The sequence below is a fragment of the Mya arenaria genome, chromosome 7, assembly GCF_026914265.1.
Source record: "Mya arenaria isolate MELC-2E11 chromosome 7, ASM2691426v1".
Lineage (NCBI taxonomy): Eukaryota > Metazoa > Mollusca > Bivalvia > Myida > Myidae > Mya > Mya arenaria.
Window position 1 is genome coordinate 39,199,523 of NC_069128.1, and position 18,721 is coordinate 39,218,243.

General features: G+C 37.8%; 1 protein-coding gene across 2 annotated transcripts in view; it reads right to left on the reverse strand.

The window, feature by feature from the left end:
- Positions 1-318: 318 nt before the first annotated feature.
- LOC128239931 (uncharacterized) overlaps positions 319-18,721 on the reverse strand; it is a 71,833-nt gene continuing 53,430 nt past the window's right edge. For both annotated transcript variants that reach the window (XM_052956386.1, XM_052956385.1), the window contains 11 exons: positions 17,524-17,584; positions 14,026-14,180; positions 13,218-13,328; positions 12,368-12,487; positions 12,019-12,194; positions 10,991-11,136; positions 8,627-8,791; positions 7,405-7,623; positions 5,631-5,821; positions 4,579-4,681; positions 319-1,798 (listed from right to left, as the gene is read on the reverse strand). In XM_052956386.1, the coding sequence (XP_052812346.1) occupies positions 1,498-1,798; positions 4,579-4,681; positions 5,631-5,821; positions 7,405-7,623; positions 8,627-8,791; positions 10,991-11,136; positions 12,019-12,194; positions 12,368-12,487; positions 13,218-13,328; positions 14,026-14,180; positions 17,524-17,584 (1,748 nt within the window). In that variant the 3' untranslated portion in view covers positions 319-1,497. The remainder of the gene's footprint in view (positions 1,799-4,578; positions 4,682-5,630; positions 5,822-7,404; positions 7,624-8,626; positions 8,792-10,990; positions 11,137-12,018; positions 12,195-12,367; positions 12,488-13,217; positions 13,329-14,025; positions 14,181-17,523; positions 17,585-18,721) is intronic.

Genomic DNA, 18,721 nt, shown 5'->3' on the forward strand with positions numbered 1-18,721 from the left:
GTGCGACCTAGGACGGGTATATCTATGATTTGGCATCGGAAGGGCGCGGTTTGGAAATGTATGTTAGGACGTGCGCTTATCTAGGATTTGGCACCAGATGGGTGAGGTTTGGAAATGCATGTTAGGACGTGCCCCTATCTAGGATTTGGTATACAGTATCCATAAAAAAAGGATCAAAACGTGGTATGGAATGAAACTTATTAAATACAAAAAAAACTATAAAAATAACGTTTAAGGGTATTGCTTCAAAGAGGGCGATGAGCCATTTTATTTGCTAAAATTGTAGGTTTTATTATAAAGATAGATAACGCTCCCTGGTATAAGTAACATATTTATTGTTTTACCAAACACGGATAAAATAAACGCTTGTTAACAATAAACTTTTGCGTTTCTCCTTCAACAGATAAAATATGAACAACACTGGTTGAGTTCCCAAATCCGAACAGAACCCAAATTCCGGACACGTTTTAAAACACGTGTTTGTTTACCCAGTGTGTGTATACAACGTGATAAATTGCGTCATAATTGCTACGTCGGAGGGCAATATTATGCTTCGAATGAAGACTTTAAACAAAGATAAATTCACTATTTTTTCACCATTTTATATGAAACATTGCGCAGACTACGCCTCTTACGGAGCCCCGCCTTCGGCCTTTACCAGAGTTTAATTGAGAGTTTAGTTTCTTAAAACACTTCGACAAAACTTTTCACAAAACGGCACTGGCAAAACATTATTTTGGAAACAGATTTCTTTGATGAAACAAATCACTGTATCAAACTAAGGCGGGGCTCTTTCAGCGGCATAGACTGCCCTTTAATTTATCACGTGGAATACACACACTGTTACTGATATCGATAAAATATCAAGAAATTTGCTATCACATTTTCGAACTTTTGTATTGTTCCTAACACACCCCATATTATTGTTCTAACCAGCTAAATGTCACATTGCGCATGCGCATCGTTGAGGTCTTTCAGTGATATTGACCTAAATTTAGGATATTTATCAGTCATTCAAAAATCACTTTTTATTTTTAACTTATTTGGAAATCAATTCGAATACAATTCTTAAAGATTATTGTAAAAAAAAACTTAAAAAAAACAACCTTCAAAACTGTCCGGATTAGGATACTGAACCAGCAATTACATACAGTCGAAACCCGTTGGCTCGAATTCGCTTGGCTCGAATTCCTAGTTGGCTCGAACTGTATGTAAAGGGCCGATTTCTTAATATTGAATGTAAGCATTCCCGCTTGGCTCGAATTTGCAGAGGCTCGAGGTATTTTCGCCGGTCTCTGGGACTTCGAGCCAACGGGGTTCGACTGTATAACATTGGTTTAACTTGTACAAGTCATCTCGTATCACAATATAAACCTTAAACACAGGCAATAACAATTGTGGATTCATACATGTTAATTAAAAATTAATAACTTTATTATTTTGTTCAATAGTATAAGATTTTTTGCATACATAATAAAAATAATGAAACAGATTTGTCTATTTTTCGCCATGTCCTTCTTTCTTCTCCATGCGAGCTAGCAGATCCAACAGGTGATCTATCTCACCCTCCAGTTCCCGCTCGTCCGTCGCTTCGTCCGCGGTGTTGTCGGGTAATGCGCTATTCAGAGTTCGGGGTGGTGGAGGGGGTCGTGGAGGGGCTCCTGCCGGGGGTCCTGCCGGGGGTGCTGGCGGACGTCGTGTTGTGGGTTCTACAGGTGGTTCTGTAACTGGTTCCTTCCGGAAAAGGCCAAGGTCGAGTTTTGGTATCGCGTTGCATTTTACTTTCTCATTTCCTGTCCTGAAAGAATGGAAATGAGTCAAATATAAGTGGGATGTTTTGTCATAAATCCCCGTGACATAAAAGAATGAACACACGCACGCACGCACGCACACACACACATCTATATTTTTGTTAAATTGCGATCAGCGTTACGTAAGAAGTGACAACACCGGCGTGGAATGTGTTTTGGCAGTAAATGACCATATATGCTCCTCCAAGTATTCCCCCTTGGCTTCTACGAACGTTTTCAGCCCTGAACTCCTGTCTAAATTAAAATGCCTGTGCTAACTTTTCTCTTGGTATGTTTGTATACACTGGTATTAGGCAGTTACAATGGCAATGCGCGTCTCAAAACAACTCCCGCGTAGACATGACTTGATGTCGGGATTTAACCATCCATAAGTCATTAGGTTAGAGGTGTGGGCTGCATGGTTCATATTGCAAAACGTGAATATTATTCAGTTGCAATTCTTTTGTTACCTGGGCGAGTGGAACAATATGACAATGCGCTTTCAGGTAGGTGAGCAATTGATATTGTAGTGGCCAATAACATCAGAGAGAACATGATCTCAATGAACTTTGCATGGGAAACTAATGTGCTCAGGTACTGGGACTCGAGCTACAATCCAGTCGCTTTGTAAAAGATTTGAACGAACATGACCTGCCTGACAATCCTGCTGCGTCTAGCTATAACAGGACGTTTATTTAATTCAACGACCCACAGTTTTACTTATATATTTTCTCTGATTGCGGGCTCGAAAAAAGAGACATGTTTCACCACCGGTGAAATCTCTTAATACTGCTGAGAGTCCTGGCCACACCAGAGTCAAGGCAACAGTTTATTGAGTAATAAAAGGCCACTGGCCCTAAATACATAGCATACAAGAAAGGCATGACTTGTGTCAGGGTAATTAATCTAAACAAGCAAAGTGCAAATAAAAATCATGATTACTTCCCTTTAATCTTAACTATTAGTGTTCAAAAGGAGATTGTATACATAATAAGCTATTTTTCGTAAATCTTTGATTGATTTGTGTTTAATAACCTATAAAAATATACTTATTCAGTACAATTAGAATACCAATGAAATAAACCAGATTGCTGTTTCTTTCAACGGATTGACCACCTCTGTTATATTCCTTTTTTGGTGTAACCAGTATTTATTTTAATAATGAAATTATGCTAAGAAAACACACATAATAGCAAGAAACCGATAATCACAAAGAAACCATGGTAGTCAATATTTGAAAGTATAAGAGATCAAGGATTATTTCTTTTTTGTGACCGCAGTTTTTTTTGCACCGCGAACAGGATAACTTATGGTAAATCGATTAGCATCTTTTTACGCAGTGACTTCCCTTTTATGAAGAACATCCCATCTTTTGGAAAACATATTCTAAGTGAACTTGTTAGTTCAAGTTAAAAAAACAACAGCATTTAAGTTGGAAAACTATGTCACATTCTTTACCAGAAGCCGCCATTTTGTTTGAAATGAATTATACCAATGCTTAACCGGTCTCATATTAAAGCTGCACTCTTACAGATTGAACGTTTTGACAACTTTTTTACTTTTTCCCTGGAACTAGCCAATTTATGTGAACATGTATGGAAACCAGTGATATAAGACTGCTGAAAAAAATCATATATAAGTTCAAAAAATGATGTTTCATGCATTTTTTTATATCCCTTAGTAACGCTTTTTGACATAAAACATAATTTTTCGAACGGAAATATGAAAATCTGCGATCTTTGTCAGCAGTCACAGGTTTGCAGAAATAAACGCATTAATTGGCTTATTCCAAGAGAAAAAAAGTTAAATCGGTCAATCTGTGAGAGTGCAGCTTTAAATAATTTCAATAAAACTCCACGCATCGGTTGCTTCTTTTTCCAAAACAACACTATACCATTGAACAGTTTTGGAACCATTATATTCATATTGAAAGCCTTCGGTACGGAAGAGCAATTCCCCTATGCAGATCTGTTAAAACTTTTCTTACACTTTTACCAAGTAAGGCGCGAATCTCATAATACGCTATTTCATCTTCGAGGATATTTTCATCACAATCAGGGTAATGCCAGTCAGATTGATATTTTATGTTGCCTTTAAAATAGCGTTAAAGCTGCACTCTCACAGATCTACCATTTTTACAACTTTTTATATTTTTTTTGTCTTGGAAAGAAAAATGTTTGCGTAAATATCTGCAAACCAATGATATATGATTGCTGACAAAAAATCAGATCGTAGATTTTCATATTTCCGTTCGAAATTAATGTTTTATGGCTTAAACCGTTACTAACAAAAAACAATTTTTGAATTTAAATATAAAAATCTGCGATCTAAGTTTTTGTGAGAGTGCAGCTTTAAACTACCTGTGCTTGTGGGAACGTGTAAGACTCGACTAGATTTATAGAAATACAAGTACCCTTTTAACATGTATGAGCACGAGGAATTCGTGATTTTGCAGCTTTTTGTCACAACCCCTTAAACACCCCACGTATATATAATAAAAGCACTGAGAGCGCTGAAAGGCTGTTGCCACGACAAGCGTGATTTTACTTTTTTACAATTCTGTTCACAGGCATTACCAATCGATCAAGTCTGATCATTGTCCCAAAATGTTACCAATAACTGCATGTATTACCTGAGAACAGTTATGTAAATTTATGTTTTAATAGGTCCGATTATCTTCAGTTTAAAGAAATCGGTCGTCTAAACGTGGAATTCGAGCCAAGCGAGTTCGAGCCAACGGGTTTCGACTGTATATAACTGTATCAATTAAATGTTACGGCGTACTTACCCCGCAACAATGAAGGCGTCAGGCTGAATATCGTCGCCATTTGTAAGCACATTATCACAGATTATGGTTGACAGGGTTACCTTCCCTATCGCCCTCTTTTGATCTGAAACATAGATGGATTCATCACAGAACATATAGATTTGCATCCTCGGCACCCCAGCGTATCATAACCTTTATGATACCCCTGGGCAAATCAGCTGTAAAAATCTCGTACTCATAAATAAATAATAACGTGAAATCCAGCCGCTTGATTGGTCGCATGAGACACACCTCATGCGGTGCGGAAATGGCCGAGAAGATACGGATGTAATCTCGGTTCGAAATTATCCAAAAAGATCACGGCTTACAAATCGTTTAAGGCAGGATATTGTTGAATATGCCGATAGCTCTTCACAAAAGAGATTCTTTCCTTTCTGTTATCGGTTATTTCGTTAGTCGGAAAATGCTTATGAATATCCAAGATTTACGAAGTTTCCTTAGCCAATTTGCCCAGGGTATCATATAGGCTATGATACGCTGGGTGCCGAGGATGATAGGTTCGTTAACTATGCAAACCTTTAACCATAAGTTTGTCCTGGAATAAATATAAATGATTTTTACACAATGAATACTGCGTTCCCTCAGTGTGAAATCGCGATGATCATGAAGATGAAAATAACATAATCGAATCTGTCTAACATGGCGTTGAACACTCTGTCATCCGTAGGTTGGAGAGTTAAGGATGCGATTAAGTAGAATAAAGACATTGTGCGTTTGGCTTTCATGTCTTTATGACTATATTTTACTATCGTTGATATCTGTTTTAGACCAATGAGATGGCCGTATATTTAGAAGTATACAACGTTGAATGTTCATATCGATAGACGGTTTTTATTAGCTGCACATAGTGGTTTCGCCAAAGTGAATTCATATTCATAAAGTCCTTCAAAAAAAAATACCGTTTTGATTGGCCTTAAAATTATTTTTTTGCAATTTTACTTCAGAATTATTTTCTTTTGAAAATAACGCGAAAAGGTGTCCCGCATAAAAATAAGGTAAACAAGAAAAGTTACCGTTATTGAAGCCAGCTCGTTCAAACTCAAACCAGAACCGGTCTCCGAGTTTTTGTTTCTTGTACATGTCCGCCTGGATATAGTTGAGCGTTTCAGCGATCGGGGATTCAGAACGATCGGGGAGGTTGGTCCTGGTGCGCAACGGGCGTTCCGCAACTATTGCCGTAAACAGGTCGATGTCGCAAATGCAGCTGTGCAAGTAAACAAAAATCGATTGAAACATAAATTCTGGAACGAATTTTGCGGAATCATTCTGTTGCCGACAAGGATGTTGGCACAAATACGACTTTTTCCTTAACAAAAACAAATAAAAAATCACAGAAAATCTTAAATTTCGTTTTTAACATTAATATCGACAATCTTTTGAGTTTGTAACTTTTTAAAAAAACAAACTATTGATTAATTGGTGCTTGTACCAAAATTGAAACAAGGATGGCAACGACAATGATAATGATTTCTAGCACATACCTCGGGATATCCCCGGTTTGCTGTTGAAATTATTGGCATCACTCTCACAGATTTACCATTTTTACAACATTTTATTTTTTTTGTCGTGGAATTAGCAAGTTTTTTTAAACAACTGCCACCCAGTGACAAAATACTACATGTAATGACAAAAGATCAGATCGCAGATTTTTATATTTCCGTTCGAAAATTAATATTATATGGCTACAAACATTACTTATGGTTAAAAAATGCACAAAACATCATTTTTTGAACTTAAATATAATAATCTGCGATCATCTTTATCAGTTATATATGAATGGTTTACATGCATTTTCGAATTAATTGGCTTATTCCAAGACAAAAAAAATGTCAAAGCATTCAATCTGTGAGAGTGTAGCTTTAAAACCTGCTTACATGCACCTCGAGTTATCGCCGGTGCACTGTTGAAATGTTTGGCTTACCCTTTTAATGATACTTGCATATAACTCGAGTTATCGGCGCTTAACTGTTGAAATTATTGACTTTCCAGTTAAAGCCTACTAACATGCACCTCGAGTTATCGCCGGTATACTCTTGCAATGTTTGGCTAACCCGTTAAAGCATAATTGCTTGTACCTCGATGTATCACTGGTTTACTGTTGAACTATTTGTCTTATCCTCTACAGCCTACCAACATGTACTTTGAGCTATCGGCGGTTTGCTATTTCAGCATGTGGCCTATTCGAAACATCCGTCTTTGAATTGTCTGCCGGTTTACTGTGTAAGACTTTTGTTTCATCAAAACTGCCTGTTAATAGTGACTGCCAAATAACGGTATAATTTCTGATTTAATCCCGACATCTTAAACACGGTATCACTTGTAAACTGTATTTATCAGTATTTGACATAATGTTCTTAAAAGTGAGTACCAAAAGTGAGCGCTGTGGTGGTATTCAATATCAGTCATATTTAGATCTAAGAACGATTTAGCTAATCGGATTACTTGTTATTAATAACTGACCAATATAGTGAATGATGTGAATGATGTATGGCCATACGGTTAGATTAAGTCGACTATTTAATACCCCAGGTCTACTGTATAGTTCTTAGATTTTCTTTCATACTTCTTCGAATATTTGCCGGTTTAACTATTTGGCCTACTCGTAACAGCCGTCTTTCCTTGAGTTCAGTCGATAACTGTTTTTTTGTTGTTGAGCTTACTCGTAAGTTTCTCTTTCTTCTTTCGAAATATCCCCTGCTTATAATAATGCTACATGTATTTCTTTGCATAAGCTTTTCCCGAGGCATCGCCGCTATTGAGCATTGCCTAATATAGTGTTTGAGTTACTCGTAAATATTTTCCAGGAGAGCGATCGTCTCTGTTGAGAAGAGTTGCATGGTCTCCGCTTCCTGGAATGTCGCCGGCACTTTGAGTCCGAGCGCCTTCCGTGTGGCGCAGTATGAGACGCCATGGTCACGCCCGCGCTGGATGTTTAGGGACGCCAGGTCGAAGGCGTTCCTCGCATCGCTCCGGAACAGGTTTTCGGTGACATCAGTTTCTATGAACCTTTGCGAAAAAATAATACTTGTCACGTGTGATTTATCATCAGTTTTGTCTTTTACAGACAATGTCTAGGACCAATTGTGGAAAACAATAGGGGTTTGGTGTCAGTGGGGGCGGGTGTCGAATAGCATTGGGGTTTACAATTTGGAAAATGAGCTAAAGGTTTCATCCCTTAAATGGTCGTGTAATAGCGCTAAGTTGCATCTTACATGTTCCACAACCGAGAACAGATCTAAAGAGGGGTTAGCCCAAATTAACTGGAGACGACAAGGCTTTTTTTAGAGCATATGGTTCTGTTGCAATAAATCGTAAGGGAGGCTTACAGCCTCGACTTAGGCTATCAGTCTATCCGATGAATATAGCAGCTTTGTCAATTTTATTAATTAACAAAAACTATAGTCCTAGTATTCGTGAATTGATTGTTCGGTTGTCAACTTGCGATTGGTTAATGAGTTTAAGCATTTAAAATGGATGAGAGTTGTCTCGTGGTATAGTAGAAACTCGCTATGTCGAACTCTCTTATATCGATGTTCTGGTTATGTCGAACATTTTTTCGGATGCGTTTTGTTTAGTTTTACATGTTTTGCATTTCGGTTATATCGAATACTCTTTATCTCGAGGATAAAACCACTTCGACATAGCGAGTTTGGATTGTATAGCCATCCTTTCACGCCAGAGGTCTTGGGTTCGATCATCACCAGATTAACGTAATGGCCGTTCAAAAGAGTCCCAATACTGTATTTTTTTCGGGAGTAATTAAAGTCAACATTCAACTATCATTACAGTCGAGCTAAAATACAGTCGAACCCCGTTGGCTCCAACTCGCTTGACTCGATATCCTCGTTGGCTCGAACTAGATGTAGAGAACATTTCTTAAAACTTAAGGTTAACAATTCCGCTTGGCTCGATTTTTCCGAAGCTCGATGTATTTCCGCCGGTCCCTGGGAGTTCGAGCCAACGGGGTTCGACTGTATATCAAAAATAACCAAACCAAGCCCGCCCTTACTTGTCGGACTCGGGACACCTGGCCGTATATAGGTTCTTAATGAAGACGTCTGAGCCTTCTGTATGGAGGTGTGTAGGCTTGAAGAAGTTGTCCTTCAGCTCCCAGCCAGGGGTAGTCGCCGCCTCTTCCCCAACCATGTGGTTGTTGATCCACGTATGACCCATCCTGGAATATATAGATACTTGAAACCGGATTGTCACCTTTTATTAAAGATGCACTCTTATTCCCATGTAAGATTTACAACATTTAAAACTTTTGTTTTAATATTCCAAAATGTATGGATAAATGTCGAACAATGGTTCTCATGATGGATACCGAGTTGAATTTGAAAGAAATGAGCATAAAACACGGTATTTCTACCTAATAAAACTAAAATAAACCACAGTTTCCCTTTTAGCATTTACCAATCATTTAATCATTTTGCGCTTTTTGCTATTAAGTACACGGTTACAATTTTGTTGTCAGTAATTAATATTTTCCATAAACGCATTATTTAGTAAGTAGTTCAAGGTGTATCAGTCAAAATTTATGCTTGTTATAGATGTGTACGAATGTATTGATTTTGAATAAGTGTGTCACTTTAAGTCATAAGCTTCACAGTGGCTTTGGTATTCCAAAATACCCTATACTGTAATATGAATCTTTATTTTTACAGTATAGGGTATATTTGAATCTTGTCAAATCTCATTTTATGTTTATGGCAAATGTATTATACATGTGTATTGATAATATACATGTTCAAGTATGTATAAAATATAACTTTGGATAGTCAAAATTATTTATTATGACTTTATGAGCCTTTGTCATCAAGCCACTGTGATTAGCTTAACTTAGTGATGACCTCTTTACCACATCAAGAATTCATATTAATCGGTTTCTATGGAAGATCATTCCAAAAAGCATTATTTTTCGAAAACAAAAATGGCAATATAATGGTTTGGTTAGGGTTACATCCTTTTCAAAAAAAGGCAGGATAGGTAGGCCGTTCCTTTATTATTTTTTAAGCTTTAAAGCTGCACTCTCACAGATATACCATTTTTACAACTTTTTATTTTTATGTCTTGGAAAGAGCAAATTTAGCGTTAATATCTGCAAACCAATGATAAAAGATTGCTGACAAAAGATCAGACCGTAGATTTTCATATTTCCGTTTGAAAATTAATGTTTTATGGCGTAAACCGTTATTAATGGTTTAAGAAAAATGCATAAAACACCAAGTTTTAAACTTAAATATAAAATATCTGCGATCTTATTTATTGTCAGCAGTCTTATATAACTTGTTTCCATGGATTTTCGCAAAAATCGGCTCGAAAAATAAATAAAAAAAAGTTGTAAAAATGGTATAATTTTATCTGTGAGAGTGCAGCTTTAAACAGACGATTACTTTTAAACCATTCTCGTATGATAAAAATAACTTTATTATATAAAGCCAAATATTTTAAAAAAAGGCTACCTACCTTACATATTTTTGAAAAAGATGTGACCCTTACCAAACCATTTTTTTGGCCTAACCAAGAGTCTATACAAACGGTCGGCTCGGCGCCTAAGTAGTGGGTAAGGTCGAATAACCCGAACCAAAAGTAAATTTAGGCCTTTTTTTGTATGTTTACTGTCCTTGGTATCCATTATTAAATCATTTAAAGTTTTTCGTTACGCAATACGCAGACATTATAATATACATGAACAAATTCATGTAACAAGAAACTCTTTTAGGTAATGCACCAATTGTTTTGTAACCACGGCTCCCACAGGTCCGGGGAATAGCGGGGACTTTGACTTTCGTTCCAGCCAAGCCCGGGTAAAAACCCCGCCCTGCGAGGACGAACAGCTGGTTAAATCCCCGCCAAATGCCCCGCACCCCAGGGACCATAAGTAAGGTACAGTCCTCGCTATTTTTGGCGCGTTGACAAAACCATCGCATTCACCCGGCACTGCGGGGCCACCTGGAAGGTAAAAACACAACCCATTTCCCCGGCTATCCCCGGTATACCCCTGGACCTGGGGGGGGGGGGGGCGTGGTTACAATTGACTGGTGCATTACGCACGATTAGGATAGTCTAAATATGTTTTATTAAACATAAATGTCATAAAATGCAAACTTCTATGTCATTACAGTCGAACCCCGTTGGATCGCAGGAATTTTTTTATATTCAGTCTTAAGAAATCGGTCCTCTAGATCCAGTTCGAGCCAACGAGGAAATCGAGCCAAGCGAGTTCGAGCCAACGGGGGCCGACTGTATAAACATGATATATTGAATCGGATTAAAACAAAAGCAGAGCTTATAATGTTTCTCTCCGGATTAAGATCGTATTTCAAGAGTATTCAGTACGAAAGAGGGATTTTTGACCCTCATATATTCAGACCTGTTAGCTATGCCCCACTCATTGGTGATGGACGGGTTAAGGGAGTCGTCGTAGGAACAAGACCCATCCGTGCAGGAATTCAGTTTAAAATCATCGAAGATTTTCGCGTCCATGAATGAGCGAAGATATCCGTCGTATACGATATTCTGAAAAAAATGACAAAATTATGTTTGTTTTTATTTCGGCGGGTGAACGTATTTTAAAACATTATGACAGAGTCGCGGGCAATATATTTAAAAAAGCAAAAACATAAACCAGACGTCAGTCCTACAAGTAAAACGAATTACATTTTACATCTTTGCCCGAATCTCATGAAATGTTTTCTAAAAAAGCTGGATTTTTCTATTGTCTCGCTTTTGAGCTAACCTTTATAGCAAATTGTTAAAACGTTCGCATGCAATGTATAATCCTTGCCCGTATTAGCTTTTTTACCGAGCAAGTTTTAAAATCCATCCAAGGTCACTGTAAAATTAAAAAAGATTTCATACACAGCATTTAAAATGCACGTCTTTCAATTCATATGCAGTTCATGTGCATGTATTTATATGAGGTCTAAAAAAATATGTCGGTTTCGGGTAACCCGACCCTACCTATAAAAATGCGCCGACCCTAACAAGGGCAAAAAAATATTCGTTAGCGAATAGAGAGTTACGAATGGCGGATAAATGCAGATTTTAATCAGAATTATTGTTTATATGATAAAACAAAGTCAGGCAATGACAGTAATGTAGGAAAGACTGCCATGTGCAAGAAAACACTCTGAACTTACGACAGATTTTGAAATAATAATAATAATAATAATAAAAAAAATCCCTATCTACCCTACCTAGAAATTTCGGGAAGGTTACCCTAAACAAACAATTACTTTTTTGACCTGATTAAACTGAAGATGTATATTGAATCTAATTAACACATGCAAAGCAAGGGGTCGTTGGCTGGAACTCCATTAGTTGCACATAACAACACTTGTACAATGCGTAACATTCGTTGATACCCAGCTCTTGTGTAAATAGACCAATTAACTATACCTGGTATTCGGCAATGACGATGCGCCGTGTGGCATGGTAGAGCTCGTTACTGGACGCCACCGTGTCATCCTGGTATCCATTATTTTGCACGAGCCCCGCGGCGACGCGGTTGTGTTCGCGGACCCAAAGGGTGTGCATGCTCGCTAGGCCGGGCTGCTCGTCCACGCGAAAGTCACCTGTTTCCATGAAAACGGGACATAATTAATTATTATGTATTAGAGGCAGTGGCGAGATACAAAAGGTAAATTTGATCAAATATAAATGTTCAGATGGTCAGTTAACGTTAGCGTTACATTAAATATATGTATACAAATCAGAAATAACGAGGTCGTCATGAAAAAACCGTTACCCGCTAGGTGGCAAGGGAAGCTATCATCTCCATCATTGTTACAGGCTTCCTCCCCCTCCCCGGCCGTGGTCGCGACCGGCAACTCCGCGTGGATCGGGCCATCACTCGTCGCTAAAAAACCTATTGGAACGATACCATGATTATAATGGAATTTAGATAACACAATCAAAAGGAACTTTAGAGTTGATAAGTGCATGAGGCCGTCATAAACAGACACATTTTAAGCGCAGTTACTCTGAAACAGTATCCCGATAAGCGAATACTATTTTAAAGTGACACTCTTATTCAAAATCAATATATACACATGTATAACAACATCAATTTTGAGTGATTAAGCTTTAACTACTTACTAACTAATGCCTTTATGGAAAATCTTAATTACTGATAACACTTTTATAGCCGTGTATTTAAAGCTGAAAACGCAAAAATATTACATGATTGGTGAATGCTTAAAGATTTACTGTGAACTGCTATCGTCTCATAAGGTAGAAATACCGTGTTTCTGAACATTTTTTTTTTCAAATTAAACGCAGTATCATTCATAAGAACTATTGTTTTTGACAATTAATGATCTTTTTTTTGTAAATTAAAACAAATGTATTAAATAAGATAAATCTTATCTGGGAGTAATAGTGCATCTTTAAATTTATTTCCATTAAACCCTTTTACCATTTATGACTTTGTCATAATAAAGGGGTTTTGAAAATTGTTTAAAAAAATGCGCATGCGCAAAATATATATATACGGAAACTACGCATGCGCAAAATATATCTATGGAAACTACGCATGCGCATAATATACACATGAAGAACACGCCCCATCATTACACAGGGAACGTGTATTTGATTACCTCGCAAGTGCCCGTCATGAACGCGAAGTTCGTCTGCCTCAGTCTGCTCGGAGCCATAGATGTTGGAGCCATCCACGTACGCCGTCAGCAGGTTCAGCTGTTCGCGGTTACCTTGACAATGAAAAAACATGTTTACTAGTAGAAATTCATTGTTTCTATATTTCCGTACTTTTACCTTTTTACTTTACACCAATGATTTGCTTCATCAGATTATAATGTATTGATTTTTTGTTTACATAATTCAATGGAACATTATCTTAATTGAATTCAGATATAAACTGGACAGGGCCGATATTTATAAAACCATTTCGTATCTTTAGGCCGAATTTCTAAATTGTCTAAATTGATTTTTTTTACAAATCATTTTGTATATTACATGAAGTTATTTTTTTTGTGTAGATATTGCTGAGTTATTATATCATTTGCCCAGTGAGATACCTAGCTTAGGAACAAGACTAATGTTAGGAGATGAAATAATATGTTTTATGAATACCGGCCAAGGTTTCCATATCTTTATCTACTTCTAAATGTGCTTTTTATAAATATCAAGATAGGAGTTACCCTCGGGCTCGAATGGGCCAGTGGTGTATTCAATATACAACTCGAGTCAATCTTATGGTTGTACATCATTGACTTCATTCTCTCTATCGATCAATTATCAATAACAAATAATCCGATTAGCTACATCGTTCTTAGAATCAATTAAAACCAAAATTAAATATCAGCACTGGAAGTGCTTTTAACACTCGGTTTCATTACTTTACATACTTATATATTTAAGCAAATATATATAAAATGAGATTCTTACGGAGGTCGGCAAGCGTGTTATCTGCATTGCATTCGAGGGTTGCGGCCGAACGGATGAACGGAAAACAATCGAAATCATCCGAGGAGAACTCGCCCTGTTTTCCACGCGGGTCCGTCTTTTCCGTGATGTCGATATTGAAACAGAATCGGCTCTCTCTGTGCGAAGTATCAGGCAATTAAAATTCTACAAGGATCAACTCAACACTACCAACATTGCTTTCATTCTTATTGTTAAACTTAACTAGTAAATTTAGTACCAAATAGCTGTTGTTATCGAGTATCAACAGCGCCTCTTTACAGATATCTTCCCTTGCAATATACGTCCATTCGTCCAAACATTCTACACCGTTACGCATGGATGTTTCCAACAGTGTGTGTATGTAAGATTATTTGTACTCGCACTCGGGCCTTGATCATTCGGCGAGTGCTCCATTAAGAGTGTTAGTCATTTTAGGTTTTTGGAGCATAGTACACAGACAGAATGTAACCCTGGATAGATCTACCCTGATTCTTTAACGTGTACCGATGTATAGCACTGTCTCACGGGACCCCTATTTAACGTCCCTCCGGGAAGACGATTAGTATTTTTTAGTGATGCGACAGGGAATCGAATCTGCGATCCCTGAATTGATAGTCCAGTGTGTAACCTCTAGACCACGGATCCGCCACATTTGATTCCAACAAATGAGTGTCGTCAAATTTAACCATTCTCATTGGATAACAACAATCCAGCGCATGCGCTACAGCTAGGGCCAAACTGCGCTTACGCACTTTTATTCAAACAGCCGAAGTAACATATGGGCGAAAAGATTTTGTATCGAAAAAAAGTATTTGATATTGATTTGGGTCATTCTAAGTGTTTTCCATTAATTCACCTATTGTGGAACCAGGGGAAATAGAAATTCGTAATCTTATACTTAAGAAAGCTTTTAACATAAACATAGCCAAGGGCAGTAATGTCAGGTGCGTCCATGCTTCCCGGTTCATTGTTTTGAGTGGAAAACGTCCACGATTCGGTGAGTATTACCACTGTTTTCTATATGTTTCAACGATAATTTTTAGAAACGACATTGTGCACCGAATGAAGAGCAATTGCTCGTTTACGAAAACGCTTGTTTTAGATCAAAATAATGTTTGTATTAAAATATCTCGTGAAAACAATGCAGGTTCTTACTATGCTCCCCGACTCACTCAATGCATTTTTTGCTTTAAAACAACTATTTAATACCGTTTTCTTGCGTACAAACCCCACCCGATGCTTTGTTTTGGACAATAACAGTATTGCTATTGTTTTCCGAATACAGACAGCCAATTTTGGAGTTAAATCGGCTTATTTACGAAAATGCTTGCTGGTTCATTCTGTACATTTTTAGAACCTAGGTTCATCCCAAATCTGGAAGATCGATGGCACACTGTATTTACCCGAATTACTAGTCGTTTTGTTTTAGTTTTTCACAAAAATTAATTTGGTTAATTGTTTTATTAAATAAGAGGCTATACAGATATATTATTTATATTTTCAGGGAATAAAAGATGAAACGAAAGAAGAGATTAAACCTGAATCTAAATAGACAAAAAAACAAGACGCTTAAAGGTAGTCCACATAAACGGCATACTAAATGAACTCTGCATACTTGGTGATAAAATAAAAATAGAGGTTCGTTATATATTAAAGAGACTATACACCAGATTGGCTCCAAAAAGTGTTGTTTTTTTCTGGAAAGTAATTCAGGACAATTATTTAAAAAAATGTTTTACTCTTTTATATCATAATTGTAGAAAAAAAACGAGTCGGAGACCGGGTTGGAACCGGTGTCGCCAAAATTGCAGTCCAGTGTGGTATCCACTGTGCTACGAAGGCTTACCCTAAACTGTTGGAATATTTAAGCTAAATACCTTGGTTATATTACGTGATGACATCGACTAACCAATCACGCATTACGGGAGTGAATTCCACTAGGTAGACATACCTAGTAATCTTTTTTAATAGAAAAAAATACGAGAAAACTGCGAAAAAATAAATTAGTTTTGAACTATGTGGTACTTCAGTTAGTAAGTTTCAATGCCTTGTACAAATCGATACGAAGTTTATGTCAGGTTTCGACAATTTTCTCTTTTCTTCGCTATTTCATCATACGGAGTACAGCCCCTTTAAAAATTGCTTATGTAATAATGTAAGGTAAAATTGTGCATTAATTAAAACTACCTTTTTAGGAAATAGCAATGAAAAGGAACTAAGAGTTAACCTTAAACAGTGTGCTATATGTTTACTTTGACAATCGAAATGAAAAGGGATACAACCTGCAAGAAACAGTCAACAATTTAAGGTCTTAAATGTTGTAAGTTACACCTTAGTTGATAACACTGTTTTATATAAGGACATAACCGTGTCTCGACTTACTATATAACCTTTGAAATAATGACAGTTCTACTTTAAATAGAGAGCCCTGTCAGTGTGTGTATACCACGTGGTAAAAAGCGTTATAAATGCTACGTCCGAAAACAAACTTTTGCTTCGAATGAAGACTTTAACAAAGACAACTTTCCTATTTCTTCACCATTTCAAATGAAATATAGCGCAGTCTACGCCGCTAACAGAGCCCCGCCTTCGGTCGTTTACCAGTGTTTGATTGAGAGTTTAGATTCTTAAAACACTTCGACAAAACTTTTCCCAATACGGCCGCCTGACGGAGCACTGTCAAAACATTATTTTGGAAACAGGTTTGTCGTGGTGTTTGTTGAAACTAATCACCTTATCAAACTCCGGTAATACAACGAAGGCGGGGCTCCAAGGTGGCATAGACTGCCCTTTGTTTCATTTAAAATGGTGTAGTGATTGAAAAGTTATCTTCGACTTAAGTCTTCAATTTAAGCAAAATGTGACCTTCCGACGTAGCATATATGACGTGATTTATCACGTGTTGTTCACACACTGCCTACACAAAATTACCCTTTTTAGAGGTGCTATAGAACAAAACATGAATTTTAAAAAAAAAATCGACGCCTTTTATTCGTTATTTCAATGTGCCAAAGATCTGGGATGAACCTAGGTTCTAAAAATGTACAGAATGAACCAGCAAGCATTTTCGTAAATGAGCCGATTTAACTCCAAAATTGGCTGTCGGCATTCGGAAAACAATAGCAATACTGTTATTGTCCAAAACAAAGCATCGGGTGGGGTTTGTACGCAAGAAAACGGTATTAAATAGTTGTTTTAAAGCAAAAAATGCACTGAGTGAGTCGGGAAGCATAGTAAGAACCTGCATTGTTTTCACGAGATATTTTAATACAAACATTATTTTGATCTAAAACAAGCGTTTTCGTAAACGAGCAATTGCTCTTCATTCGGTGCACAAGGTCGTTTCTAAAAATTATCGTTGAAACATATAGAAAACAGTGGTAATACTCACCGAACCGAGGACGTTTTCCACTCATAACAATGAACCGGGAAGCATGGACGCACCTGACATTACTGCCCTTGATAGCATAGGATACTTACGTTTCTTTCGTGTCAATGTAGGAACCATTCACGCAGCTGCAACTGATATGACCGGACTCTCCTGGAAAAAAAAACACGCACATTCTGTAGCGAGATTTCCTTTGTACCGAATTGTGTCACAAGAAGACCTCGGGGATACGTTTAACCCATACATGCGCTTCATTTAAAATTTTAAAGTTGCACTCACAAAGTTTGACCGTTGTGATAACTTTTTGTATATTTTGTCTTAAAATGAGCAAATTGTTATGGGAAAGTCTGAAACCAGTGATATAGGACTGCTGACAAAAAATCAGATCTGCAATTTTCATATTTACAATAAAGTTTGCCTGTAGACATACCTGAAACACGGGCGTAGCAACAGGGTAGCTTACTGTGTTGAAGTTTGCCTGTAGACATACCTGTATCACGGGCGTAGCAACAGGGTAGCTTACTGTGTTGAAGTTTGCCTGTAGACATACCTGAATCACGGGCGTAGCAACAGGGTAACTTACTGTGTTGAAGTTTGTCTGTAGACATACCTGAAACACGGGCGTAGCAACAGGGTAACTTACTGTGTTGAAGTTTGCCTGTAGACATACCTGAATCACGGGCGTAGCAACAGGGTAGCTTACTGCGTTGATGTTTGCCTGTAGACATACCTGTATCACCGCGCGTAGGAACAGGGTAGCTTACTGTGTTGAAGTTTGTCTGTAGACATACCTGTATCACGGGCGTAGCAACAGGGTAGCTTACTGTGTTGAAGTTTGCCTGTAGACATACCTGAATCACGGGCGTAGCAACAGGGTAGCTTACTGTGTTGAAGTTTGCTTGTAGACATACCTGTACCACCGCGCGTAGCAACAGGGTAGCTTACTGTGTTGAAGTTTGCCTGTAGACATACCTGTACCACCGTGCGTAGCAACAGGGTAGCTTACTGTGTTGAAGTTTGTCTGTAGACATACCTGTACCACCGCGCGTAGCAACAGGGTAGCTTACTGTGTTGAAGTTTGCCTGTAGACATACCTGTACCACCGCGCGTAGCAACAGGGTAGCTTACTGTGTTGAAGTTTGCCTGTAGACATACCTGTATCACCGCGCGTAGCAACAGGGTAGCTTACTGTGTTGAAGTTTGCCTGTAGACATACCTGTATCACCGCGCGTAGCAACAGGGTAGCTTACTGTGTTGAAGTTTGCCTGTAGACATACCTGTATCACCGCG